General features: G+C 33.9%; 3 protein-coding genes and 1 pseudogene across 3 annotated transcripts; 3 read left to right on the forward strand and 1 right to left on the reverse strand.

Moving 5' to 3' along the window:
• Positions 1 to 1,620: 1,620 nt before the first annotated feature.
• LOC107931414 (protein RKD2) lies at positions 1,621 to 2,694 on the forward strand. Its single transcript, XM_041076251.1, has 4 exons — positions 1,621 to 1,697; positions 1,765 to 1,889; positions 2,008 to 2,273; positions 2,359 to 2,694. The coding sequence occupies exons 1-4, from the start codon at positions 1,621 to 1,623 to the stop codon at positions 2,692 to 2,694; spliced, it is 804 nt and encodes a 267-aa protein (XP_040932185.1).
• An 842-nt stretch (positions 2,695 to 3,536) lies between these two features.
• On the forward strand, positions 3,537 to 6,007 carry LOC121206432 (pentatricopeptide repeat-containing protein At3g47530-like). Its single transcript, XM_041077359.1, is given in 2 exon segments — positions 3,537 to 4,145; positions 4,147 to 6,007. Coding segments are annotated over 2 exon segments (1,920 nt in total). The 5' UTR covers positions 3,537 to 3,602; the 3' UTR covers positions 5,524 to 6,007.
• A 1,673-nt stretch (positions 6,008 to 7,680) lies between these two features.
• On the forward strand, positions 7,681 to 10,991 carry LOC121206433 (GDSL esterase/lipase At1g74460). Its single transcript, XM_041077360.1, has 5 exons — positions 7,681 to 7,962; positions 8,514 to 8,644; positions 9,127 to 9,366; positions 9,824 to 10,073; positions 10,448 to 10,991. The coding sequence occupies exons 1-5, from the start codon at positions 7,722 to 7,724 to the stop codon at positions 10,699 to 10,701; spliced, it is 1,116 nt and encodes a 371-aa protein (XP_040933294.1). The 5' UTR covers positions 7,681 to 7,721; the 3' UTR covers positions 10,702 to 10,991.
• Positions 10,992 to 11,959: 968 nt separating this feature from the next.
• Positions 11,960 to 24,515, reverse strand: LOC121203118 (formin-like protein 20; annotated as a pseudogene).
• Positions 24,516 to 24,874: the final 359 nt, after the last annotated feature.

Here is a 24,874-nt window from a genome sequence, read left to right on the forward strand (position 1 = left end):
AAATTCGTTTTATTTTTTGAACAATCTTATTACATGTTCTGATCAGATTTGCTCTTTTTGATATAATATCTAAAATTACCTATAGTCTCTCTTCAATTCATAAAATAGGAGGATAATGCGCTTCAACGCATTCAAACTTACGTCCTTCTGCATTGGCAACAATGTCCATACCAATTAAACTAATACTTAATTGAAAAAAATTATTTTTTAACACAATAACATGACACATTATCATTTTATAGTAAAACAGAAAAATAGAGAAAAACTTATAAATGTATAATAATAACTTTATTTCAACATAATTAAATATCAATTATAATATTATATTTTTCTTATCTCTCTTATTACCACTTTAAAGTTTCTACGCCCTAAATCCTAAACTTGAAAGAAGTCATTACGTATTATTGGTACATAAGATTCATGCATTGACAAAAATATTATATATAAAAAATAATTTTATATATTTTTAATTTTTTATACAATTTATATTTGTTTAACTTCATTGTTATATTTTATATTTAATTGAAACAAATCATATATAGTTCATAAAATAGGTTAAAATGTTTAATTATGTATTCAAAGTAAATAACTAATAATCATCAAATATATATTAAAATTAATAATGGTAATTAATAATATAAAAATATTGGATAATTAAAATTGATGCAAGGATTTACATTTTAATAAGCTTTTAATTACGAGGGAGTTACATCTTAGCTCATAATTTCCCTTTAATTATAATCATTTATTTGCAGTTACATAAGATTAACTCTTTTACTTAAATGGTAAAAAATCGTTTTTTATTAACCTAACCTTATTATGAGTCTTTAAAGAATATTAATTGGTTTTCTTTTCTTTTTAGTAGTTATATATATATATTTTTTATTTTAAATCTTATAAAATATTTTCATGGATTAATCATCTGGATAAAAAAATATTTTTTTCTAAAATATTAACAGTATATAATGAAAATTAAAATTATACACTCATAACTATAAATTTTTAGATTTTTATTTAAATGTTAATAATGTTTATTTTCATAAATAGAATAATAATACACTCTGAAGCACACTCGAATATATTTCCTCTTGCATTAATAAGAATATTTATTCTAATAAAGCTAAAATTCAATCGGTGTTTGTAAACTATTTTAAGACACATTATCAATAAATTAATGGGTAATTGTAAAATTTCTTATATTTTTAACAAGTGACTTTTTATAATTTATTGACAGTGTATATGAAGTTACCCATTACATGTGTATCAAATATAATTTGTTTTAGGGAAAATATATATTTTTTAATTAGCGTAAAATCAAATATGGCAAAATTTACAAATTATTTCAATCAAATGTGAAAAAAAAGGTTAAAAATATGTATTTTTTTTCAATAACGTAGTTAATCTCACAAGCAAAAAAGAAGAAGAAAAAACAGCATTAAATAAGCAAAGGTATTCATTGGTTCATGCATGCATGGCCAGTTTTATCCATCCATGGCGGCGCACCATCTTCCCCCAAAAATCAATAATTACCTCTAATATATATATACACACACAGCCATTTACTGGCTCTTCACATTTCCGAAGCCATAATTTCTCTCATAATCTCCAAAAAATATAACAATGGGGAGCAACTGTTCCTTTAATGGCTGGTCTAATGAAGGATGCTCATCTTCTTTCCCTCAACCTCCAGATTCAAGGTAAATTTTAACTTCCTATATGTTATATATCCTCAATCATGATTTAATTTTCTATTTAATTTTTCAGTTTATTTTATAATTCAATGGTGGACAATGAGTTTTCCATACAAGACATGAGCTTTTACGATACTGCTCCATTGATGAACAGTTTTTGTAATGCTGATGTTGAACAAAATCCAAACTTAACCCAAGGTGCACTATTTTTTTTTTTTACATTCATAAACTGATTTTTTTAAAATTATATATATTTATATATTTTTTTTTGTAGAGAATGGTTTTTGGAATGAACTGGGAACATTATTTGAACCAGAAAATCAAAAGTTTTTGAAAGTTAACAATGGCAGACACAGTGGAGAGCAGAGATTAATGAGGGAGAAGAAGACTAAAAATTTCAATAATGCAAAAATGTTGTCAAGGGAAATTATTTCACAATATTTTTATATGCCAATAACAAAAGCTGCTAAAGAGCTTAAGGTAGGGTTAACATTATTGAAGAAAAGGTGTAGGGAACTTGGAATACGTAGGTGGCCTCATCGTAAACTTAGGAGTTTACAAACCCTAACCAAGAATCTTCAGGTAATATGGTGGTTGTTCTTTTTCGAACATAAAAAAAATACCAACATGACATGAATACATGAACTGGTTTGGTTTTCTTTTGCAGGTGTTGGACGGGGAAGAAAGAGAGGGAAGTGAAGGGAAATTAACGGAAGCAATGGAGGCTTTAAGGAAAGAGAGGGAAATGTTGGAAGAGATGCCAAATATGGAATTGGATGACAGAACTAAGAGGTTAAGACAAGCTTGTTTTAAGGCTAATTATAAGAAGAGGAAGATGATGATGATGGGGGTGGAGGAGGAGCCGTCACGATTGGCGGCGGAAGCTTTTGGTAGTAATAATGATGGTAGCAGAAGAAATGAAGAAGAAGAAGCAGATGATGATGAAGAAATCAAGTATCTTTTATCTGATTCTTTTTCATCAACTGATCTAGGGCTTTTATGATGTTTTTATTTTATTTTTATCTTTAGAACAATTTGCTGGTTTTTATGTACACAGACACACTATGAGTATTGATCTTTATCTCTTATGTTGTCATAGATGTCTGTTTATATATATATATATATGTGTGTTTTATTATAATTACCGTCTAATCTTTTCGAGGTTAATATATATGTATTTGTTTTGATGTTTGATATATATATACACGTACCATGTCCCATTTGTTCTTCCCTTCCTCAAAACCTAAAATTCTCTTTGGCTGAATTAAGGGATTAAATTGATTTAATTCGATTAATATGTCATTAGTTAAATTTAATTCGGTTAGAGATGCTTTAATGATATTTTTAAATTTTGGTTATTGGTTAATTCGATTCGAAATCGGATAATTAATCGAATTAATTAATTAATCGAAATATTTATTGTTTTCAAAATTTATTAGTGTTTCTAATGTCTTATTTATTATTTTCATATTTATTTAAATTTTTTTAACTATTAAATAAAAAAACATTAATAATATATTTTTTATATGTTTTATATTTATTTTAACCCAAAGATAAAAATAAATAAATTTTAATTAATTTGATTAACCGACTGAATTTGATTAAGTAATTAAATTAATTAAAATATTTTAATTCGATTAATATATTAAAAAACTTCAAATTGATTAACCGTTAATTTTATATTTCAAATAATTGGATTAATAATAATTCAGTTTAAGTGTTAACCGAATATTTGAAACCCTACTCCTGATAGTATATTCTCCCTCCATAAAATTAGACCCCAAAATCTACTTAAAAGGCTTAAATAAATTAACAAAATTCAAATATGAGGCCGTTTAACACCCGACGGAATCCCGCCCTTTTTCGAAGGCCATAAAACAAGGAAATGCAAAAGAGCAAACAACTCTGACAATGACACAAATTTCAGCATGCATCAACAAAAAGAACATCACCATCATCGTCTTCTCCCTCAAGCTCTCTATCTCTTCTTTCACAAGCACAACGATCCCAATTCATCGACATTTCAGTCTCCAAAGCTTCCAAGAAACATGCCCAAACAACGATCAACATCCAAAGCCAATGCTCAAATCCACCTCAAGACATCAACAAGAACAAACCATGGTTTCCCTCGTAAAATCCAGCACCCATAAACCCCATTTACTTCAAATTCAAGCTCACCTTACCCGTTCTTCCCTTCTTCAAAACCCCAAATTTTCCCTCTTGTTTCTATCCTCCCTCTGTTCTTCTCGTGATCTTCGCTATGCACGTCTTTTTTTCTCTCAAATCAAGAACCCATCTTCCTCTCACTATAACACTCTCATCAGAGCTTACTCTTCCAGCAATTCACCTAAAGAAGCCTTTTTTCTTTACAGAGAAATGAGACAAAAAGGCCTAAAGCCTGACCCCATATCATTTTCTTTCGTCATTAAATCTTGCGTTAAATTTCGTTCGGTTTTTTTGCGGTTTACAGGTTCATGGAAGGATTATAAGAGATGGGTTTTTATCAGATTGTCTTTTACTTACTACCTTGATGGAATTTTATTCGAGTTTCGCAAGCCGGGAGGATGCTTGTAAAGTGTTCGATGAAATGTCTCAAAAAGACACTGTTGCGTGGAATGTATTGATTTCTTGTTATTTACGTAATGGGAGGACTAGGGATGTGTTAATGTTGTTTGATAACATGAAAAATGAGGGCGTTTGTGAACCTGATGATGTTACTTGTCTCCTTGTGACACAAGCTTGTGCTAATTTAGGGGCATTAGAGTTTGGCGAAAAGGCCCATCGTTATATTAAAGAACGTGGTTACGGTACTGCTCGTAACCTATCCAATTCGCTTATATCAATGTATTCTCGGTGTGGATGTTTAGACAAGGCTTATGATGTTTTTAAGGGAATTGGAGAGAAGAATGTTATTTCGTGGAGTGCTATGATATCCGGTTTAGCGATGAATGGATTCGGGAGAGATGCTATTCTAGCGTTCGAAGAGATGCGGAGAACGGGGGTCATCCCGGATGAACAAACATTTACGGGACTCCTTTCGGCTTGTAGCCATTGTGGTTTAGTCGATGAAGGGATGGAGTTTCTTAATCAAATGAGCAAAGAATTCGGTATAATGCCTAACATTCATCATTATGGGTGTGTTGTTGATCTTTTAGGCCGTGCCGGTTTACTCGAACAAGCCTATCGAGTTATAATATCAATGAAGGTTAAGCCTGATGCAACCATTTGGAGGACCTTGCTCGGAGCTTGTAGAATTCATGGTCATTTTACGCTTGGTGAACGTGTGATCGAACATTTGATTGAACTCAAGGCTCAAGAAGCAGGGGACTATGTTTTGCTGTTGAATATATATTCATCAACTGGTAACTGGGAGAAAGTGAGTGAACTGAGGAAGTTTTTGAAAGAAAAAGGCATTCAAACAACACCTGGATGTAGTTCGATCGAGCTTAAAGGAATTGTACATGAATTCATCGTGGATGACGTTTCGCATCCACAAAAACACGAGATTTACAATAAGCTAGATGAGATTAATAAGCAATTGAAGATTGCTGGTTATGTTGCTGAAACAACATCTGAATTACATGATTTAGATGTAGAAGAAAAAGCAAATGCACTCTCTTATCATAGCGAGAAACTAGCTCTTGCTTTTGGGGTTCTGGTAACTCAACCCGGCACGACGTTACGAGTTACCAAGAATCTTCGGATTTGCATCGATTGTCACAATTTCGCAAAGTTTCTTTCAGGGGTCTACAACCGGCAGTTAATAATCCGAGATCGAACCAGGTTTCATCATTTCAGAGATGGACACTGCTCTTGTAATGACTATTGGTAGAAAAGTTGAACAAAAGAACTGCCAGTGCTAGCCCGAGTGCTTATATTGCTCCGACTTTTCATTTTTTATTTGAATTACTCATATCAGACATTCATTTCCGATACTGAGGACATGTGTACGGAGTATAGAACACGTATCAGTGCGATATGTATATGCATCTACATGGCCGACACTCACATTTGATTCCGTTTAATATGTCTTCTTCTCCAATTTTGCCTCTATTTTAGAAACTAGATAGGAAATCATGTAAGCCATCATAAACCTTGACTCTGTTCCAAAAAGCATGGCTTAGAAAACCATACTCAGCCATGATTGAAATTGAATAGGAAGATTTTGTTTATATGTTGATTTGATTGTATTTCGACTGTCATTTGCACCCTAAGCTTTTGTGTTTGATGTTTCAGAGGAAAACATTAGGTTAAATTCTCTTATTATTGTATTTTGTTGAAATCTTGGATTTAGTATCTATACTTTAATTTGGTCATTTTTAGTCTTAGTACCTTTCAAAATTTAAAATTTCAGTGCTCACCAAGTAATAATTGTTAAATTCATTTAGTAAAGTTCTACTATTTCCAAAATCTAATGCAATAAACATATTATCACGTGTGTAATATCATATCGTATCAACTTATTATTTTCACATATTACCTACTAAAAATTCAGTTAATGGATTAATGATGGCCTTGTATCAAGATTGAAATTTCAAAATTTGAAAAGTATAAGGACTTAGAATGATCCAATTAGAGAATATGGATTAAATTTACAATTGTATGCATAGTATATGACTAGGAATTGAATTTAACCAGATGGATCAAATTGCTATTGTTTTGTTCGTGACTAAAATTTCAAAATTAGGCAAGTATAGGGACTAAAATTGATCAATTCAAAAAAGTAAAGGAACTAGAATTGATCAAACTAAAGTAAAAAGACTAAATCCATAACTTTTGTAAAGTACAAGGACTAATAGAAAATTTTAACCAAAATATTATTAATACAGAATTGTTATTGGATATAAAGACAGAGTTGTTAATGGTTTTACGAGAAGGTTGTAGCCAAAAGAAAGAAACTATGTTATTCATATTCAACGCTTAATATTCAATAAAATATTGAATGATTTTATAATTCAAATTTAATACTTATTAAATTTAACACTTTTAAGCATTAATTTTCAATTTATTAAGTAATAGTTTAATTATTTCTTATTTGGGCCAATTTTGGATAATTATTTCATTTACACATTAGTAAAATTTAAACTTATTAAGAAACCATCATATATTTTTAATTAATATTTTTATGATTCAATTCAAAATTGTTGAGGTATTTTTCTCTCTATTCTTTTTTTTTGGTCATGTATGATATAGGTACTGTTCATTAAGATGAAGGCTAACTAGGCTCCATGCATACAAACACGTACCCTACTCTAGATTGAACACGTGTTACGCGCTCTTATGCACGTATAACAACGTAGGGGAGTAGGCTCAACAAATGAGTTGCAAGCTCAGTCCATGATCCCATCATGCGAGTTCAGTTTGCGAGCTCGTGGATTTGGACCAATACCTAAACTCAAATGAATTTTGGACCGATGGTAATAACTATCTTAACAAAAATCAAAACCCATGTGAAACCTAAAATAATGAATTAACGAAATAGTTAAAAAAATACATAAACTCGTTATATATATATATATAAATTCTCCATTGAAGAATTAATTGAGTTAAAACAAATAAGAAAAGGAGATTAAAATTATAAGATATACATGTATTATGTGACCAAAGTTGTAAGGGTGTTGTTGTCCAACATTTGAAAATAATGGAAAGGCTCCAACGTTCCCATTTAATACATTTGATTATATTTATATTAGGTAAACTCATTTTAACTGCTCAATCCTTCTTTAAAAAGAAAAAAGAAAATCAGCTCACCTTCTTGATCTAGATTTAGACATCTTTGACCTTGACCATTGCAATAAAGGCTCTGTTTTAGCACTTCAAACAGTCTCCAATGTTGTCTTATTTTGATTAAAATATACATATTACGGATACATGGTTGCAACAAGAAGAAGGGGTAGTTGCAGTTAGGTCTAAAACTCGCCAAACAGACAGACAATGTAATAAAAATGAAAACCCCATAATGTATATATAACCTCTGACACATGTTCCATTGAACAAGGAAAATTTCACCATCACCTTTGTTCCCTCAACATGAAACTCAATGTGAGATGGAGTTGTTTACTGTGTTTGGTCCTTATAGGAATCGCCATTGAAGGTGTTCAATGCAAGGTGGTTCAGTTTATTTTCGGGGATTCATTGTCGGATGTGGGCAACAACATGTACCTTTCAAAGAGCTTGGCTCAGGCTAACTTGCCTTTTTATGGAATTGATTTTGGCAATGGCTTGCCTAATGGAAGGTTCACTAATGGCCGAACCGTCGCCGATATCATAGGTGGGTTTTGGTTTCCTTCGTTAACTGGACTAATAACTGTTTTAGTCCTTTATACTTGTTAAATGTTCAATTTAAGCTTTTTGGACAAAATTTTAATGAGTTTGGGTTTTAAATTGTGGTCACGGTCGCCATTTTTAGCATGTTGCTGTATATGTTTGGTTATTACAACAGGCAAGGTGTATGCCGTTTTTGGTTAAGTGGACTAAAAACAGCTCTGGTCCTTTCTAGTTGTTAAATGTTCAATGAAGTTTTTTATTTTATTTTATTTTTTTACCAAATTTATCTTTGCCTCTCAAATTTTAACGAGTTCAGGCTTTAAATTGTGGTCACGGTCGTGGTTTTTGACATGCTGCCGTATATGTTAGGTTATTACAACATGCAGGGTTTTCGCTCCCTTGGTTAAGTGGACTAATAACAGTTTTAGTCCTTTCTAATTGTGAAGTGTTCAATTTAAGCCTTTTTAGACAATTTTTTTACCTTTGCCCCTCTACATTTTAAAATTTTATTTCGACCTCCCGATACTGAATTCTTGCCTTTGCCCTGGACAACAGGTGACAGCACTGGTCTCCCAAGGCCACCAGCATTTTTGGATCCATCATTGACCGAGGATGTGATATTAGAAAGTGGAGTAAATTATGCCTCTGGAGGAGGTGGGATTTTGAATGAAACAGGAGGTTACTTTGTAAGTTTTCTTGCAACTTTTGTCCCTATGAAAAAAAAGTCAAATTCTACTTTTGGTCCCTCTTCTATACTTAAATTTGTGTTTTAATCTTTGTATCTTACTTTTATATAATTTGGTCCTATATTATTATAATGTCATTAGTTAACCTAAATAAAAATATCATTAAATATTTCGGTACAAAATGATGATTTGAATATTTTTCTTAAAAACATCCCTTCTGATCCCAAAAATCAGTGTTAGTATGATGAGTTAAAAGGGATAATTTTTTCAGAAAAAAAAATCCACACTGAAATAGTTAATTCTGTTAGCTATTTGGACTAACAAATAACATAAACTAAAGGATCAAATTCTGTCAATTTAAAATATGAAGAATAAATCTCGAATTTAATCATAATATAGGGACCAAAACCATAATTTGACCAAAACCGAAAAAGGGCAATATCTTCCCGGCTCTAAGACCCGATATCTTTAACCTGTTTCAGATTCAGAGGTTTTCCCTTTGGAAGCAAATCGAGTTATTCCGAGGAACGACAGAATTGATTACGAACAAACTCGGCAAACAAGCGACCGACAAGTTTATCGGAGAGGCTAACTTTGTGGTGGCATTAGGGAGCAATGATTTCATCAACAATTACTTGATGCCAGTTTATAGTGATTCTTGGAAATACAATGACCAAACTTTTGTTCGATACTTGATGGAAACACTTCAAAACCAACTCTTGGTAAAACTCATTTAAATGATCAAAGGTTAAACTACATTAATAGTCACCAATTATGCTCTTTTTTTCTTTATCACTTAATTATGAATCGTTACAAAATTTTCATCCAACTATTAGTAAAAAGTTTTTGGTCACTTAACAACAAAAAGTTACAAACCGGTCATTTAACTATTCAATTTTGTCCTTTTTGGTCACCAATCTATCTTGGATTTTTGAGTGTTTTCATTTTTACGTTAGCCAGTTGGAGACCGAAAAAGATAAAATTGAATATTTGAGTGACCATTTTATAACTTTTCATAATTGAGTGACCATTTTATAGCTTTTCATAATTAAGTGATAAAAAAATCATAATCGGGTGACCTCTATTGTAGTTTTCCATGATCAAATGACTGTTTTCTATAACATCTATTTTCATTTGTAGTGTTAATTAAAGCTCGATTTTCGGGGGTTTTTTCCGAAGGTTTTGCATAACTTAGGAGCACGGAAATTGATGGTTTTTGGACTCGGACCGATGGGTTGCATACCGCTACAAAGGGTGTTAAGTACAACAGGACAATGCCAAGAAAGAGCAAACAAGTTGGCTATGAGTTTCAACAAAGCTGCAAGCCAATTGTTAGCCAATTTGGATAGTAGACTTCCCAATGCTAGCTTCAAGTTCGGAGACGCTTACGACGTTGTCGATAATGTGATACGGAATCCGAACAATTACGGTGAGTCCGTGTTAAGGAAAAACTAACGAGTTTAATCTTTTATTTGTGAAAATGTTTCTGAGTAGAACGAAACGCGAGAGAGATAGAGGAGGCATTAACAATTGAAAAATTTTAGAAGACTGACATTAAGCCCTTTAAAAGTTTTGAAAAATTTAATTAAATCTTCTAAAATGTTTCGAAAGTTTTCACTAGTTTTTTCAAAGCTTTTTTTGAAGTTTTAATTAAACCCCCTTTTTTTTTGAAATTCTCCATGAACCCAAAATTTTTGAAACTTTTAATTTAGGCCCCATAAAACTTAATACCACGTTCCATCACTGTTTATAAGCATTTATCACGATTGATTTCAGACTTTTTAGAATTTTTTCTTTTTGTAGGGTTTGATAATGCTGATTCGCCATGTTGTTCGTTTGGAAGAATTCGACCAGCTCTCACATGCTTACCGGCATCAACATTGTGCAGTGATAGAAGCAAGTATGTCTTCTGGGATGAGTATCATCCATCAGATAGTGCCAATCAGCTGATTGCTAATGAACTTATAAAAAAATTTGGGTTCCTTGCTGGTGGTAATTCAAGTGCTCCTGTCCCTGCACCAGAATCTGCCATTGCTCCATCTCCTGATGAAGAATAAAACATATATATATATATATAGGTCTCACCATAACTGTATGGTAAAAACCAGCTTTGCTTGTAACATGTTTGATGAGTTTGGTCTAATGTCATAACTATTTAAATTGTTTCAAAAGTTTTCATTTGTTTTAATATGAATTATTCATTTTAGATTGTAATTGGTAATTATCAATTCCCATTGGAATGGTAAATCACTTATATTTTGCACAAATAAAATTTGGTTTTATCTGAGATATAACCACCTTTTAAATGTATGAATTTTTTTTAAAATAATATAAATATACTTATAATAAACACATATGCATATTCGACACTCTTATCCCAAATCTAATCACAAATCGTTAATTCTATCCTTCCAATGCTTTCACTCTTCAACCAATCATCAGGGAATTGGGGAGATTTTTCCTTTTATTTTTCGAATGTTAAATAATTTTTAAAACTTCAGTCACTTAATATCAAAACTTCAACTTTTATTCTTTTTAATAAACATGTAAGGTATAATATTTCTTTGCATGTAACCGCTCTATCGATATACCTAAAATTGTCTTTTAAAAAAATTTTGAAACAAAAACTATTTTAAGAAAAAAAAGATAATTTTCAAAACTTTAATCGAATGTATAATCTAGTATATAAATTTTCATTGTGGTTCAAAAGTGTACAGAAAACTTTAAGTCAATTGTACACATTTAAAAAAAATAATTGCTTTAATTTATTTTTAATTAGATAAATATAATTATTTATGTATGTAATGTGTAAACTTAAAATGACGATATATTGATAATTATATTAGTAATTTGTGAAAATTAAATCAAATAAAAATTTTAGGTATAAAATTACACAAAATCAAAGGTAACGTATAACATTACACATTAAACCAAATTTCATAATAATTTTTACAAGTTCTCAACTCCATTTAGTCACAGAAAAATTGAAGACAATTCCATGCTTTTCAAAATACATCTCACAATCCCAAAAAGGACCACTATGATAAACCCAAAATGCTAATATATACTAAAAATAAATAAAATACTATACCACGTAAAATCATTTTTAGAAAATAGAGATGAAACAAGCATTTGTCAAACCTGCCACCTCCACTATTTCAAATACATACATACATACATATTCCATTCGAAACAAATGGTACAAAGTTTGTATAACGGATCTAATTTTATCATTCTTGAATGAAAAAGTAAGAAAAAGGATAGAAGGAACAAAGAATTTCATGAATTACTTGTTGATTAAGGAATCAAATCAAATGAATGAAAGAAAGAAATTGAAATAAAGAACCAAAGAGCTATTTTACAATTAGGCTAAGAAAAAAAAAAGCCCATCTTCTAATTTCTTTATCTCTAGACCCTAATAACATATACAACCTCCTCTATTCGATGGGCTAATGTTAAAGGGGGGGGGGGGGACTCAATTTTCATGAATGAAAAAGGAAGAAAGATTGTATTACAAGGAACTGAATTCTATTGTAGGTGGATGGTTAGAACTTTTGTACATGATACGAAATACAATCCCACATGGCATGGACTCGGCCCTTGCATGCCGAAAAAAATGGGTTGAGATCCTATTCATTAATGGACATTAATGGAGGAGAGCCGAACTAAAGAAAAAAAGGAACATGCTAAATGAAAGGCGGACATTGAAAATAAGACCGCTCTTATCATAGTGAGAAGTGTTAGATTGGCTACACTGACCTTGATAACTTGCATTTAGAGAACCTCTAATTACTTTGTTCTGATTGTAACTTGGTGATCAGAGATGTCGCATTGCATTGTTATTGTGGTTAACTGCAATGGATATTGACAGTGAGAAGAGATGAAACAATCAAATAACATTCGCAAGAGAAGTTTGGTTCATCTGACATTTACCGAGTAATGGGGTTGAACACTTCCCATAAAAATTGTTTCCTGAAGCCTCATGCGCAGAGTTCAAGTCCGGCAAAGGCACCAGGACATGGCCCTTGCCTCGTATATGACATCTCTGAAGGGATAAAATTGCACCAACACCAGAGAATTGGAGGCATATCCTGCCATCCAGTCAAAATTCGAGGCTTGAAGCTCAATTCGAGTTCCTCAAAAGCAGCATTTTCCTGTCATTCAATTAAACTCATCAGTACTAAGAAGCAATCAAGCCAAGCGAAGCTCAAATCAACTCAAAATTTGAAGCTCGAACCAAGTTTGATTCGAGCACAATTCAAGATAAAAAATTCAACTACTCAAACTCGGTTGAATAGGCTCAATTAGGCTCATTTTTCAAGAAATAAATCAGCTCAATTCTTAACTTTAGACTTAATCATATTTACTCGAGTTCGAATTCAGATTTAAAATTTTCGAAACTACTTTAAAATAAAGAGCTCGATTAGGTTAGAAAGCTACTCAAGTTAAGTACATAAATATGCGAACTCAAGTCACTCAATAGCTTGAGCTCAACTCGACAATGACTGAAAGGCATTTGAGTTTTATTGAGCCTAACCTATATATCATACGGGTATAAGTCCTGTTTACAATACGCACATACACATATAAGCTTGTAGGAGCATATTACCTTGTGGGAATAGGGATATTGATCCTCAGATATTTTGAAATCTTCTTTACAAGGACTGATTCACTTAGCAGCCTTCTCCATTTCAGCATCCTTCAAAGCTTTTTTCTTCTCCAATTCATCCTGCTTCACATTCTCTTCCAATGCTTTTTGAAACAATTTCACAAATTTTAAAATTGTTACGGTAACTGCATTTGTCAAACACACAGCATCAGGATCCTGGAATCATCGGTTCAACTTGAAATCACCAAATAAAACCATTTATACTGTGAGGGAACGTGTTGATTTTAGATTGAAATAAATACAATTCTAACTAGCTATGTTACTTATGAGCTCAAGTGCGAACATGGGATACACATATGTGTCCTAAAATAGGTATAAGCTTTTCCATGTATAGAAGGTATGGATCCACAATGTACCTTGCTCAAATGGGCATCGGGCAGGATCCTCACCGAAATAGAGTGCAAGTGCATCCGCATTTCTACCCTGTCCACCAAAAAGATATTATATATATCAATGATTGATGACTAGACCTGTTCATGAGCTGGGTTATCTGTTCAAGCCCGAAGGCAAGCTCGAAATTTGGGAGGGTTTAGGCAAAAAAATATTAGACCCGTTTAAAATAAGGGGTGGGCTTGGGCTTGAACATTCAAGACCTGAACTTAGCCCAGCCCGCTTTTAAGTTTGTAATGTTTTATATCATATAATTTATAGCACATAAAAATTAAATCTATAGTAATATATAATACTATTATAAAATAAACATTAAAAAAATGTTAATATAACTAAATATAAAATATTAAAAAAATATATAAAATCATTAAATATTAAATTTAAGATAATATAAATATAAATTTTTAATTTTTTAAAAAAATAATGAGCGGACCTAAAATGGGTTTGGGTTAGTTATTTACAAATACGGGCGAGCTTGGGCAAAATTTTAGGCCCAAATTTTGGACCGGGCTGGGCTTGATCAAGAATAAAGTGTGTTAATATCATGCCTAGACCCAACCCGAACCCGGCCCGAAAACATCTCTATTGATGACATAATCAAAAGAGTCAGATAACATCAGAGTATGTTACTCGGACTCAAGTTTGAATCTTGGAAATGGGGTATCTTCCCGACATGGGTATGTTCAAATTCTTCCAAGTTATCCATCTATTTGGAGGGTTCTTGGAAGATCGTATCTGCTAGAAATGGATGCTTTAAGAAAAAACGAGGAGTCTGAGCAACGTAGACATTAGATGAAGTATCAAAGAAAACGTCAAACATTTGGCAAATTACCACCACAGTGTATAGATTTTGCAGGGATCCTGCCTCTGTTTCAGCCACAGTAGTGAAATCCTTTAATGTCTATTTAAAAAAAAAAATGTTAGAACAATGACAGTATTCCCTTGGTAAATAAAGTAGATGATAGCGGTTGGTGTAGGTCATAAGGCTATAACAAATGTTCACTTCATTGCATGAGAAAATGAGAATCAACGAATCCAATGTAACTGAATAAACCCATATGTTTGTCGGATTCGGTAATGAGTGCCAGGTAAGGTTTTATTTTCAACACAGATATGCTTTTTTTTTTTTTGTATATTTGGATATGATCATACTCTTTTACCTATGTCTAAATATATTTTGGATACAAGAGTCGAACAGAAACACTTTAGGGAAAATAAAGAATCAGTGTAACATAGGAATAAAATACTTGACACGTGGTCAAACACACTGAAGAATGCAACAAATGTTCAATATGAATGTTGAAGAATAAAGAGCAGTGAAACAACAATGTACCTCCCGGAAACCTTCAGACACAGGACCATCATCTTCTGAGGCAGCCAGCTCCTGCTTAACCTTTTCTAATCCCTTAATTATAGCTTGCATTTCTTCTGCTAAATATTTTAATTGTACCTGAGGACAGAAGGCTTAAAACTCAACATACTGTTACCAACAAGAGTTGGACAAGGATAATTTTAAGAGGAATGAAAGTTTCAGAATAACATAGGTTAACAAACTACAAATTTCATATGCTAAAGGACTAATGGAAACCTTAGATGCAGCCTCAAGGCTGACCAAGTCCAACTGAAATTCAAGAAGTTCTGGTGCCCTGGTAGCTAGGACCTGAGCCACAATAAAACACAGCTGATATCAATCCAAATTGACGTTCGTTTTTGCATCAGAAACAAGTGACTAGAATTAAAATAACATATAAAGTAGGTGTAAAAGATAATTCAGTCAAAGGGTTTGTAACGGGATCAGTGGGTGGGTGGATTTTTGTCGGTCCTGCCTTTGACCAACCTATAAATATTTCCACCTGATACTTGCCCTGAACTTGAACTTAACTTTAGGCTCTAGCACTTGGACCCGACCTCAAACTGCACCACCTCAAAACTTAAGTTCTATTTTCAAAAATCTACCAACTAAATCAAATACATACTATAAAGTCCAGTAAACACTAACAAACTATATATGAAACTAAAAGTGTGATGTATAGATTTTATCTAAACTGCCCTTGACTCAACCCTAAAACTTTCAATCCCTGAAACCAATTTTCAAGAAAGAAAAAAACCTATAGGGTGGGGTCAAGCTGGGATCTAATGGGCTCAAGTTATTCTCTAAACTCAAATCTTACAAGAAAAACGACCTTAATAACACCAAAGAGGAAGAAGGAAATAAAATTACCAAACCTTGCAAAGGTAATGCATTAGTGTCATCCTGCTATTAGAAGCACGTGTCTCTGAGAGCTTTAGAAGACTGTCCAACTTAAATCCAACAGCAGAACCTGTATTATAAGAATAATTTTGAAAATATTAAAGGAACACACGTCCTTACGAATCACATTGCTCAAGCACCCTTTTTCCAACTCATATTTAACAGGTATGGTGGCATGATATGTGTCGAACACATATCCGTATCCGCTAACGTAGCTTACTAGAATCTGATAGCAACCATCCTAAATGAAAAGAATACTTCAAACATTGAATCTGTTACTCCAGGACTACACATAACACAAGGTTTCCACTTTCCAGTTTAAGAAATACTGCTCAAAATATGTGACTTAACCTCACCCGGAAGAGTCTAGATAATAATCAAAGTAATAATACATCATATGTGGTTTAGCTAGTAAATCTCTTCTCCTGTGCTAGGAGTCAAAAATGAGTGTCAAATACGATTATATATATGACACAAGTATGTTTAGTATTTTCAAAGTTCTTTCATATATTTGGAGGGTGTTTTTAGGGGAATATCTCCACACTCTTAAGTGAATATGTGTCAAAAGCATGTACTTCAAGCAAAACAAAGAGTGAGAACAACATAGCTCTTACACGGGTATGTTTAAATTTTTTTTTCAAGATCTTCATTTATTTGGAGTCTTTAAGGATCATATCCACAAGCTCATGCCTGGATATGCATTGGATACAGGTTTGGACCCAAGTACTTAAAATAATTAAAAAAACATGGAGAGTCAGAGCATCATAGGTTCTAGCATAGAAAACTGAAGCAAAAAGGAAATTTGAATATATAATTTACCCCTTGCAGTTCCTTGATTCAATGTATTTCCCAGACAAAGGATTTTCTTCATGATCTCCTTCAATTTACGGGAATTTCGAACCTAAATTAAGCAATACAAAAGTAGTAAAGAGAATTACGAAATACGAACAAATAAATAAAAACCACTCTTAAGTCAATTCAGCAATATTATGATATACCTCTTCACATGCAGAATTTACAATGTTTAAGCTCTTTTTAAATTCAGAAATCTGCAAAATACAAGTAAAACAGGTGATTAAACAAATCAAAAGGGGAAAAAAGAAAGAAATAGATTAATTATTCAACAATCATGTAAATTATCAAATCAGAATATCCATGGAGATTCTGCCAAACCTGAGTGTTGAACTGAATTTTGAAAGAAAACACTCTTAATTTTGCCTCTACTCGTGGCACTTTCATCAGCTCCAGAAAGAACTGAACTTGAAAAATCAAAAGCTAGTCAATTTGAAGTTTTTGCAAACATGGATCGAACAAAGGTTTACAGGAAAAGCATCCAGAAAATAAACAGTATAGGCCAGGTTCTTATAAGTTCAGGCTGGTCTGAATTGATATTTAAGAACAAAAATATATAAATATTTATATAAAAACAAATTTTTAGTATTTTATTATTTTATGAATGGTGAGTGAGGCCTGCAAACTTGATCAATAATCAAACCTGAAAAAAGTGACCTACATCACTAAACTTGAGGGCAACAATTTTAATTGTACGCACAGTCATGAATAATGCTGTATTTTCTCAATGAAGCCACTAATGATGTTATTATATACTTATGAAGAACATAAAGAAAACCCTTAGAAAAAGTTAAACTTACTTATGTCGGATATACACACAAACCCGAATACAAATAACATAGCATAAAATGGTCAAATTTTTAAAAAAATCAAAGACAAGACAAATTAGTTTTCAAAAGTTTGCTTGTAACATGTCAATGTTAATGCAATATTCTACCAATTTACTAAGGTAAGAAAGTTATCAAGTATAATGAGTTACAACATTAGAATATATGTTTTAGAGAAAATTTTGCATACCTGTTCGCACTTCCCTAGGGTCTCCTTGTCACCAGTGTACCCCTGAAAAATCACGGACATTGACTCACACTACAGAAGACAAACTTGTAATGGTAAATGGATATCTACACACACATATATAGATAAAACCAATGCTAAATTTTTTTTTTTTTGTTGCTCCAATTCTTCTTTTTTATTTATTTTTAGTAGTCGTGTTTGACACTTATGTCTGACATATATCAGGATGAGTAAGGGAATATGACCTCCAAATATATGAAAAACTTCAAAACAAATTGAAGATACTTATATCGGACACATATCTCTACCCGACTCTCATTCCGGAGTCCGAATGACATAGTGTATTTCTATATGTATGTGTGGTAAGGCTTCACCTTGACAAGTTCCATCTCATCTTTATTTGGACAAAATTTTATGAGATTTTCCACTTGATCAGCATCTAATACTGAATCATCCAAAGCTAGCACCGCAGCCTGAGAAAATACATGAAGCCTTATACGGTTACTAAACAAATAAACCTGACAACCTTCAGTTAAAACTAAGGAGAAGTTAAAAGGAAAACAAAGGAAGAGAGAATTTCCAAGAAAAACATCGAGAAAATCTAAAATCAATTTGAAACTGTATCCAGTTCCAGTTTGGTTCAATTCAATTTCTAAGTAGTTAAATATATTTGATTCGATTCAATTTTTCAATTCATAAGTTTAGAAGCTGCAATTATTCGAACCGACCCAAATATATTAGTGAAAAAAAACTTTAAGAAAATACTTTTTTTTTTAATAAAAAAATTTATTTGTTCACATTAGTTTAGTTATCTGTAGTCTTTAGTTTCAGTTCAATTTCTAGAAAACCAGAATACTGCACATGAACCATAAGCCTTTATTTTTCCTAGAACTGAACCGTTATGACCTTATAAAAAGGGAATCAATAATCTAATTTCCCCAATGCATCCCACAAATTCAGTCAGATATAGAGTGAGATGCTAAGATTAGCACTACACAAGAAAAATCGGTTGAAAAGCCAGTGGCCCAAGGAAAAGACATCTCTGGCACTTAATTGCAACCATCATCAAAACAACACGAGAAAAATAACCTTGTTATGCTCTTCATACATATTATGGAGAAAACTTCTATGTTTAAAGTCCACATCTATATAAATGAGAACACCATACACACTTCCTCTAGTTCTGTTAAAAAAGACCTAATAAATGCAAGAGCATGACCATATCCAGCATACCATCATATCAGAGAGAGGCATTTTAACTTTAGTGAGCATAATTTCGGTGTTATTAGCCCTCTTCAAGTCAACCTACAGTGTAATAAACAAAATTTGTTAGTAATAGTCATAAGATCTAGATAGTTTATAAATGAATAAAACTATTTAATAAATTCTTAGAAAGATATCGTTTACAACATGTCATAAAATTACAAAACCTTGAGTTCTAAGAGTGCAAACCTTGTATTCATTAAAGCATGTTATGTGATTCAAGAAATAGTATCATAATTGCCTATATAAAACATAGATGTCTAGGGTTTATTATAAAATGCGATTCCAGATTACCAGATGGACTACGTCAGGTTTTGATCCAGCTGCCTTGGATTTCCCTGCAGATTTAGCAGCAGGTTTAGGAACAACTGCAGAGAAAAGAGTCTCAAGCTCTGACACATCAATTTCTGCCGATCTGAGAGAAAGAAGGCAATGTCAGCAAATATTTATAGGAAAATATCAGTATAAAAGTGTAATGCCAACATGTGATCCCACGGAATTTTAGCTTAAATATTTAGTCATAAATTATCACTTATGACAATGTACTATAGAAAAACTAAATCATTAAAAGAAGACAAAATACATTTGAATCTCTCCAAGTCTTTGCAATTCATCCCATAAGCTTCCTTGCATTGCCCTTGTAACCTTGCTCCAATGTAATGGCTTTAAAGAAGATCTTTTTGGTGCTGCACCAGCTCCTCGTCCACGCCCTCTTCCTTTCATGTCAGCTGCTTTGCCACCCAACGGTGGAGGTGGAGGAGGTCCAACACCAGGAGCTCCAGGTGGAGGTGGAGGTCCTGGAGCTCGACCTCCAGGAGGTGGTGGTGGAGGTGGTGCGCCAGCCATAGGAGGTGGTGGGGGTGGGGCTCCAAATGGGGGAGGAGGTGGAGGTGGGGCACTAGACATTGGAGGTGGTGGTGGAGGTGGTGGTGAAGTAGAAGAAAGAGAAGGCAATGGTGGTGGCGGAGGTGGGGGTGGAGAAGGTGAAGCCCCAAGTGGAGGTGTCGGAGCTCCAAGGGTAGGTGGAGGTGGGGGCAGTGCTCCACATGATGCAGTAGGTGGAGTTGTCATTCCATGCGCCGGAGGAGAGGCGTCAAATTCTGAAGGAGCTAGGGCACCAGACGTTGAAGGGGGTGGTGGTGGTGGTGGAGGAGAAGATCCAAGAGGAGGCATTGATGGTGATAAAGGTGGGAAAGCTCCATTTTGAGGAGGCAAAGGAGAAGAAGGGGGTGGTGAAGCTCCATCTTTAGTAGGCGGTAGTGGTGGCGGCGAAGTACCATGTCCAGTAGGCAGCGATGATGGTGGGAGAGATAGAGATGAAGCTTCAGGAAATGGAGAGCGTGAGGGAGGAGAAGCTGATTGCATTCCATGGATAAATGCTAGAGCCATAGCAATTTGAATTGGTGTGGTGGGAGGGGGAGGGCGAAAGTTGCCAGGTTCCCATGTGGTGGTAAGGGGATGACTAAAATTACGAAGTGTTGATGTGGAGCGAGATGGAGAACAAAGTTGACTAAGTTTTGATATGCCTTTTGAAGAGCTAGCAAGAGTTGCGGATAGAAGAGAAGGTGGAATATGCCGTATAGTACGGGCAGTTGAAGACTGGGCCTTCCATGGTGGTGGAGGTAGTGGAGGTGGTGGAGGAACCACCAGTGCATTAGTCTGGTTATTCAAGATATCAGGAGATGCTGATGTCGTTTGTGAAACCATTCCAACATTTTGTACATTTTTGCTCGATTGTGTGGAAGGGGAGGTGGAGGTGGTACTGCACGTGATATTCTAGTAATGGCATTTCCAATAGCTGCCATGAAAGGTCGTGCTACGGGTAGTCTAGATGTTGCCTTTTTCTGAACAGGCCGTGAAACCAACGAAGAAGATCTGGGTGGGGGTGGAGGAGGAAGTGGTGTTGTTGGTGTGCAGGGTGATGGTGGAGATAGAGTGCTAGATGGAATAGACACCGATTGCTGCAAACCAGGGGTAACTGTTGGAACTATTGGAGTTGTAGAAACTTCTGTTTGGGAATCTAAAGGCCCTGTAAGGTCAGCCTTCTGACTTCCTTGCTCAAATGAAACATCATTTGAAAGCACAGCTGCATTAGAGCCCTCTAGATTGGCGCCTGAATTAGATTCCTCTAAAGCTAGACCACTGGAAAGTGTAGGCAATGCAGTTGAAGAGCCTTTGTTAGAAGGGATCAACTGAGATACAACACTTGGCTTTGCCTGCCTTGCAAGAAAGCCTTGAGATACTAATTGGTTGCTATTTGGCTTCACCATAACAGAATCTGAAGTTGATTCTGAGCCCATCCCAGCCTTTTTCTCTAAAGCAGGCAATACTTCCTCAAAGTTAGGCTTGGAAACCACAGGTTCCAACGTTTGCTGCAACACTTTAGATTCCAAATTCTTCAGTTGAATGGTGTCTTCTTTGTGACCCTTATCTTGGATCACTTCTGGCTTTCCAAGCACATCTGTCATTTCCTTTGTTTCTCTTTGTTTCAGCATGTCAACAGTAAATACTGATGGATCGACCTGATTGTCTCCATTATCACCAACTATTTCTTTCACTGCATTAGTACCATAATCCATCTTCTTATCTATACTGTAATTCACATCATCCACAAATAAGCCCTTCACCATATCCATACTAGAATCAACATTGGCATCATGTTTGAGTTTCCCGTCATCTGACACCCAACCTTTGTTTGTAAGACCATTTGCATCCTCCCACAACATATCTTTCTGCTCGGGCTTGTCATGAGCTAATGGACTCTCATCATCCACCATTGCTTCTGGTGCATCGACTGCATTGCTAAAGATCTCTTGCACCTCAAAGTATTCCTCCTTTGAAACACTTTCTATCTCATTCTCATCTCCAGTTGCAAAAACTCCAGTGGTAGTAGGGATGACGGCATTAGGGTCCATAAAAAGTACCTGATACAGATATGAATATGCATTCAACTCCTACAGTCTAGAAAAGAAAAACTAACAGAATTTTAATTTAAACCTACCTCGAGTCTGAAGTCCTTTGGAAATTGATACTTGACATCCCACAACTTATCAACTTCGTTGCTGTAAAACATCAAAATATTTCCTTGAACAAACGCTGTGTGAAACATGACTCTAAATAGCATTTCTTCACATACCAAATCTTCATTCAAATGGATGCACTCAAGCACAACATCCCCTTGAATGTGGCAATGAATATCTATTTTCACCAATGCACACTCTTCCTGTAGATAAACCTAATTAGAACATCCCAATTTTTTGGTTAATTTATCTTTCTAGTTTCAATTGTTTGACTTAGGCATCACCTTTCGGTAGTAAGGAATTTGTGCTTTTGTCTTTGCATTTGAAAACAGAAGCTTGGAACTTCTATTATTCCGTGCTTTCGGGTCCTGTCCGTAAACTCGTATAACTGGCCTGCACCCTTTCCCCCCTTCAAAAGTCGGAAGCACTCTAAGAATCAGGCAATCCATAAATAGAGGTGTGTCTAAGGGAGGCCACTTAGAACCCAAGTTTCTTCTAGAAATATACTGGAGATACCTCAACTGGGATGGCTGAGGGTTCAAAGGAGACAGAAGCTGAAGAAGGATCTTAGGAGCTTGCTTATAGACCATGTCAAGAGTTTTCTGCTCGTCACTGTACTGTTTTCGATATAATAAAAGACTAGCCAGCATGAAAGCGAGTATAGGCCATCCACCTCTTTCACAGTGCATCAAAAGCACATTTTGTTGTCCTTGCAATGACAACCAGCTTTCACTCGATCGAAGGAAGTAATGAATCATTTCAAGTGGTAACAGTGGACATCCCTCATATTGCCGTGGGTAATCCATAACAGTCATTTCATACTGAGATAAAATGTCTGATATTTGGCTTGGCCTCTCCCCTTCCTTGAAATTAAACACCATGAAAGAAGATTCAGGAAAGTGGTCATTTAGCTGTCCCACAATCAGAGACATATAAACCTTGTACCCATCTTCGTCCAATACATCCGTGGAGAAACAACAGTCAAATACTGCAAAACAAACAGCAGAAAAGTCAAATCAAATTTCCAACACTTAATAATCACATGCCTCTAAATGAAATATGATCTTCATAACTGTGTTCTTAGATAAGTCTCAACATTATACATGAAATGTACAATATGATAATTTTTTATTTTTTCTACAACTGTGTACATGAAACTTTGGCTTTAGTTCAGCTTTCATAAACCACTAATATCGTATGCATGCACATAATATTTATCCAACGTAAAAACAACTGATTTATTTGGTTTCTTAAACTTGTACAATTGAATCAAAACTCAAGTTTCATGTGTATGATTGCACTAAATCAAAGTTCATATACCTTATTATACATTATACATTGGATTAAAGTTCATATGTAATTTTGAGAATTATCCTTTATAGTTTCAAACAGAAACATTTATATTAAAATTGTATCAAAAACTTTTATGCATTGCTAAGAAAGAGAGAATAAACAGTTACTAAGCTCCAAATGATCTAAGAAAGTTCAAAGGCAAATGTATTCAGCTATTCAAGGTAACTACAATATCACGCCCTCTTTCAAGCTCATCTTCCAAACAACAATGAAAATAAACAAAGCTAAAATTACTTCGTTCCTTAGTTGTAATAAATTAGTCCAAGATTAATAAACAAAACCCTAAAAATCAAGAAATTAAGCAGTCATTGTCCACAGAATTAACATTAAACCCAAAAAATCGAGCTAAGAATTCCGAAAATAAGTATTCCCAAACAGAATCATGGAATTCAAAATACTTCTCGAATGAAGATGATTTCGACATTTTAAGCTAAATTAAACAATGAAGTAAAGGGAAAAAAAAGGAAGATTACCGTAAATACGTTCGGAAATCTCGAGAAGTCGTTCCTGCGGTTTCCGGTAAAAAATGCGTTTGAACAGCGCCATCTAATGGCGCTGTTTCTCCCCTAATGGGATCCAAAACCCTATTACCTACAACCAGATCACATTTTTAATTTGATCCTCAGCTTCTTTCAACAAAAAAGAACAAAAAAAAAACAAGGATTTCAAATTCGAATCAAATTCGATTACGAATTGTGTTCCTCATCAACATTTGATTCCATTCCAAAGTAAAATCAAACAAAAATTTTCCGTCGATCCGCTCTGCAATCTCAAATTATTCAATTTACTAAAAATTTCTTTGCCAAATTGCAAAACGGAACGGTAACAAAAATATATATAGACAGATAAAAGAGAAATAAAGGAAAATCTTAAAACAAAAAATTTAGCTGAAAATTTAAGAAATTAAATTATGTAAATTAGATATTTTGATTTCCCGTCTTATATTAGAATCAAATAAGGATAGGCGTTCTGTTTTTTTTTTTTCCTTTTTTGATCCAACTCATTAGATTTTTAATTTTAACTAAAAATCAACGCCGATTAACTTCCTTGAACCGCCAACTTTCCAAATCTGACAACGTACATGATTAACAGCTGATATTATCCAGTAATCTCAAAATCCGATCGCCATTTGTCGTGATGATACGCATTGTACTTGAAAAGAAAATTCCAGCCTGTTTTTTATATGAAAATTGATAGCGCCGCGCAAATCCCTTAGCATTGACAATGTGACCGCCGTTTCACAAACTAAACTAGAAAACTCCTCTAACGACAATCACAGTCAGCCTACGTGACTCTTCTCGACACGTTTCCTACTGTTAAATTACTTAAGAAATCCCTGTATTATAGGGATTGGATCAAATTAGTCCTTTATTATTAAATAGATCAATTTAATCCCTATGCAGTAAATATGAGCTCTA

Source organism: Gossypium hirsutum, chromosome A09, assembly GCF_007990345.1.
Source record: "Gossypium hirsutum isolate 1008001.06 chromosome A09, Gossypium_hirsutum_v2.1, whole genome shotgun sequence".
Taxonomy (NCBI): Eukaryota; Viridiplantae; Streptophyta; class Magnoliopsida; order Malvales; family Malvaceae; genus Gossypium; species Gossypium hirsutum.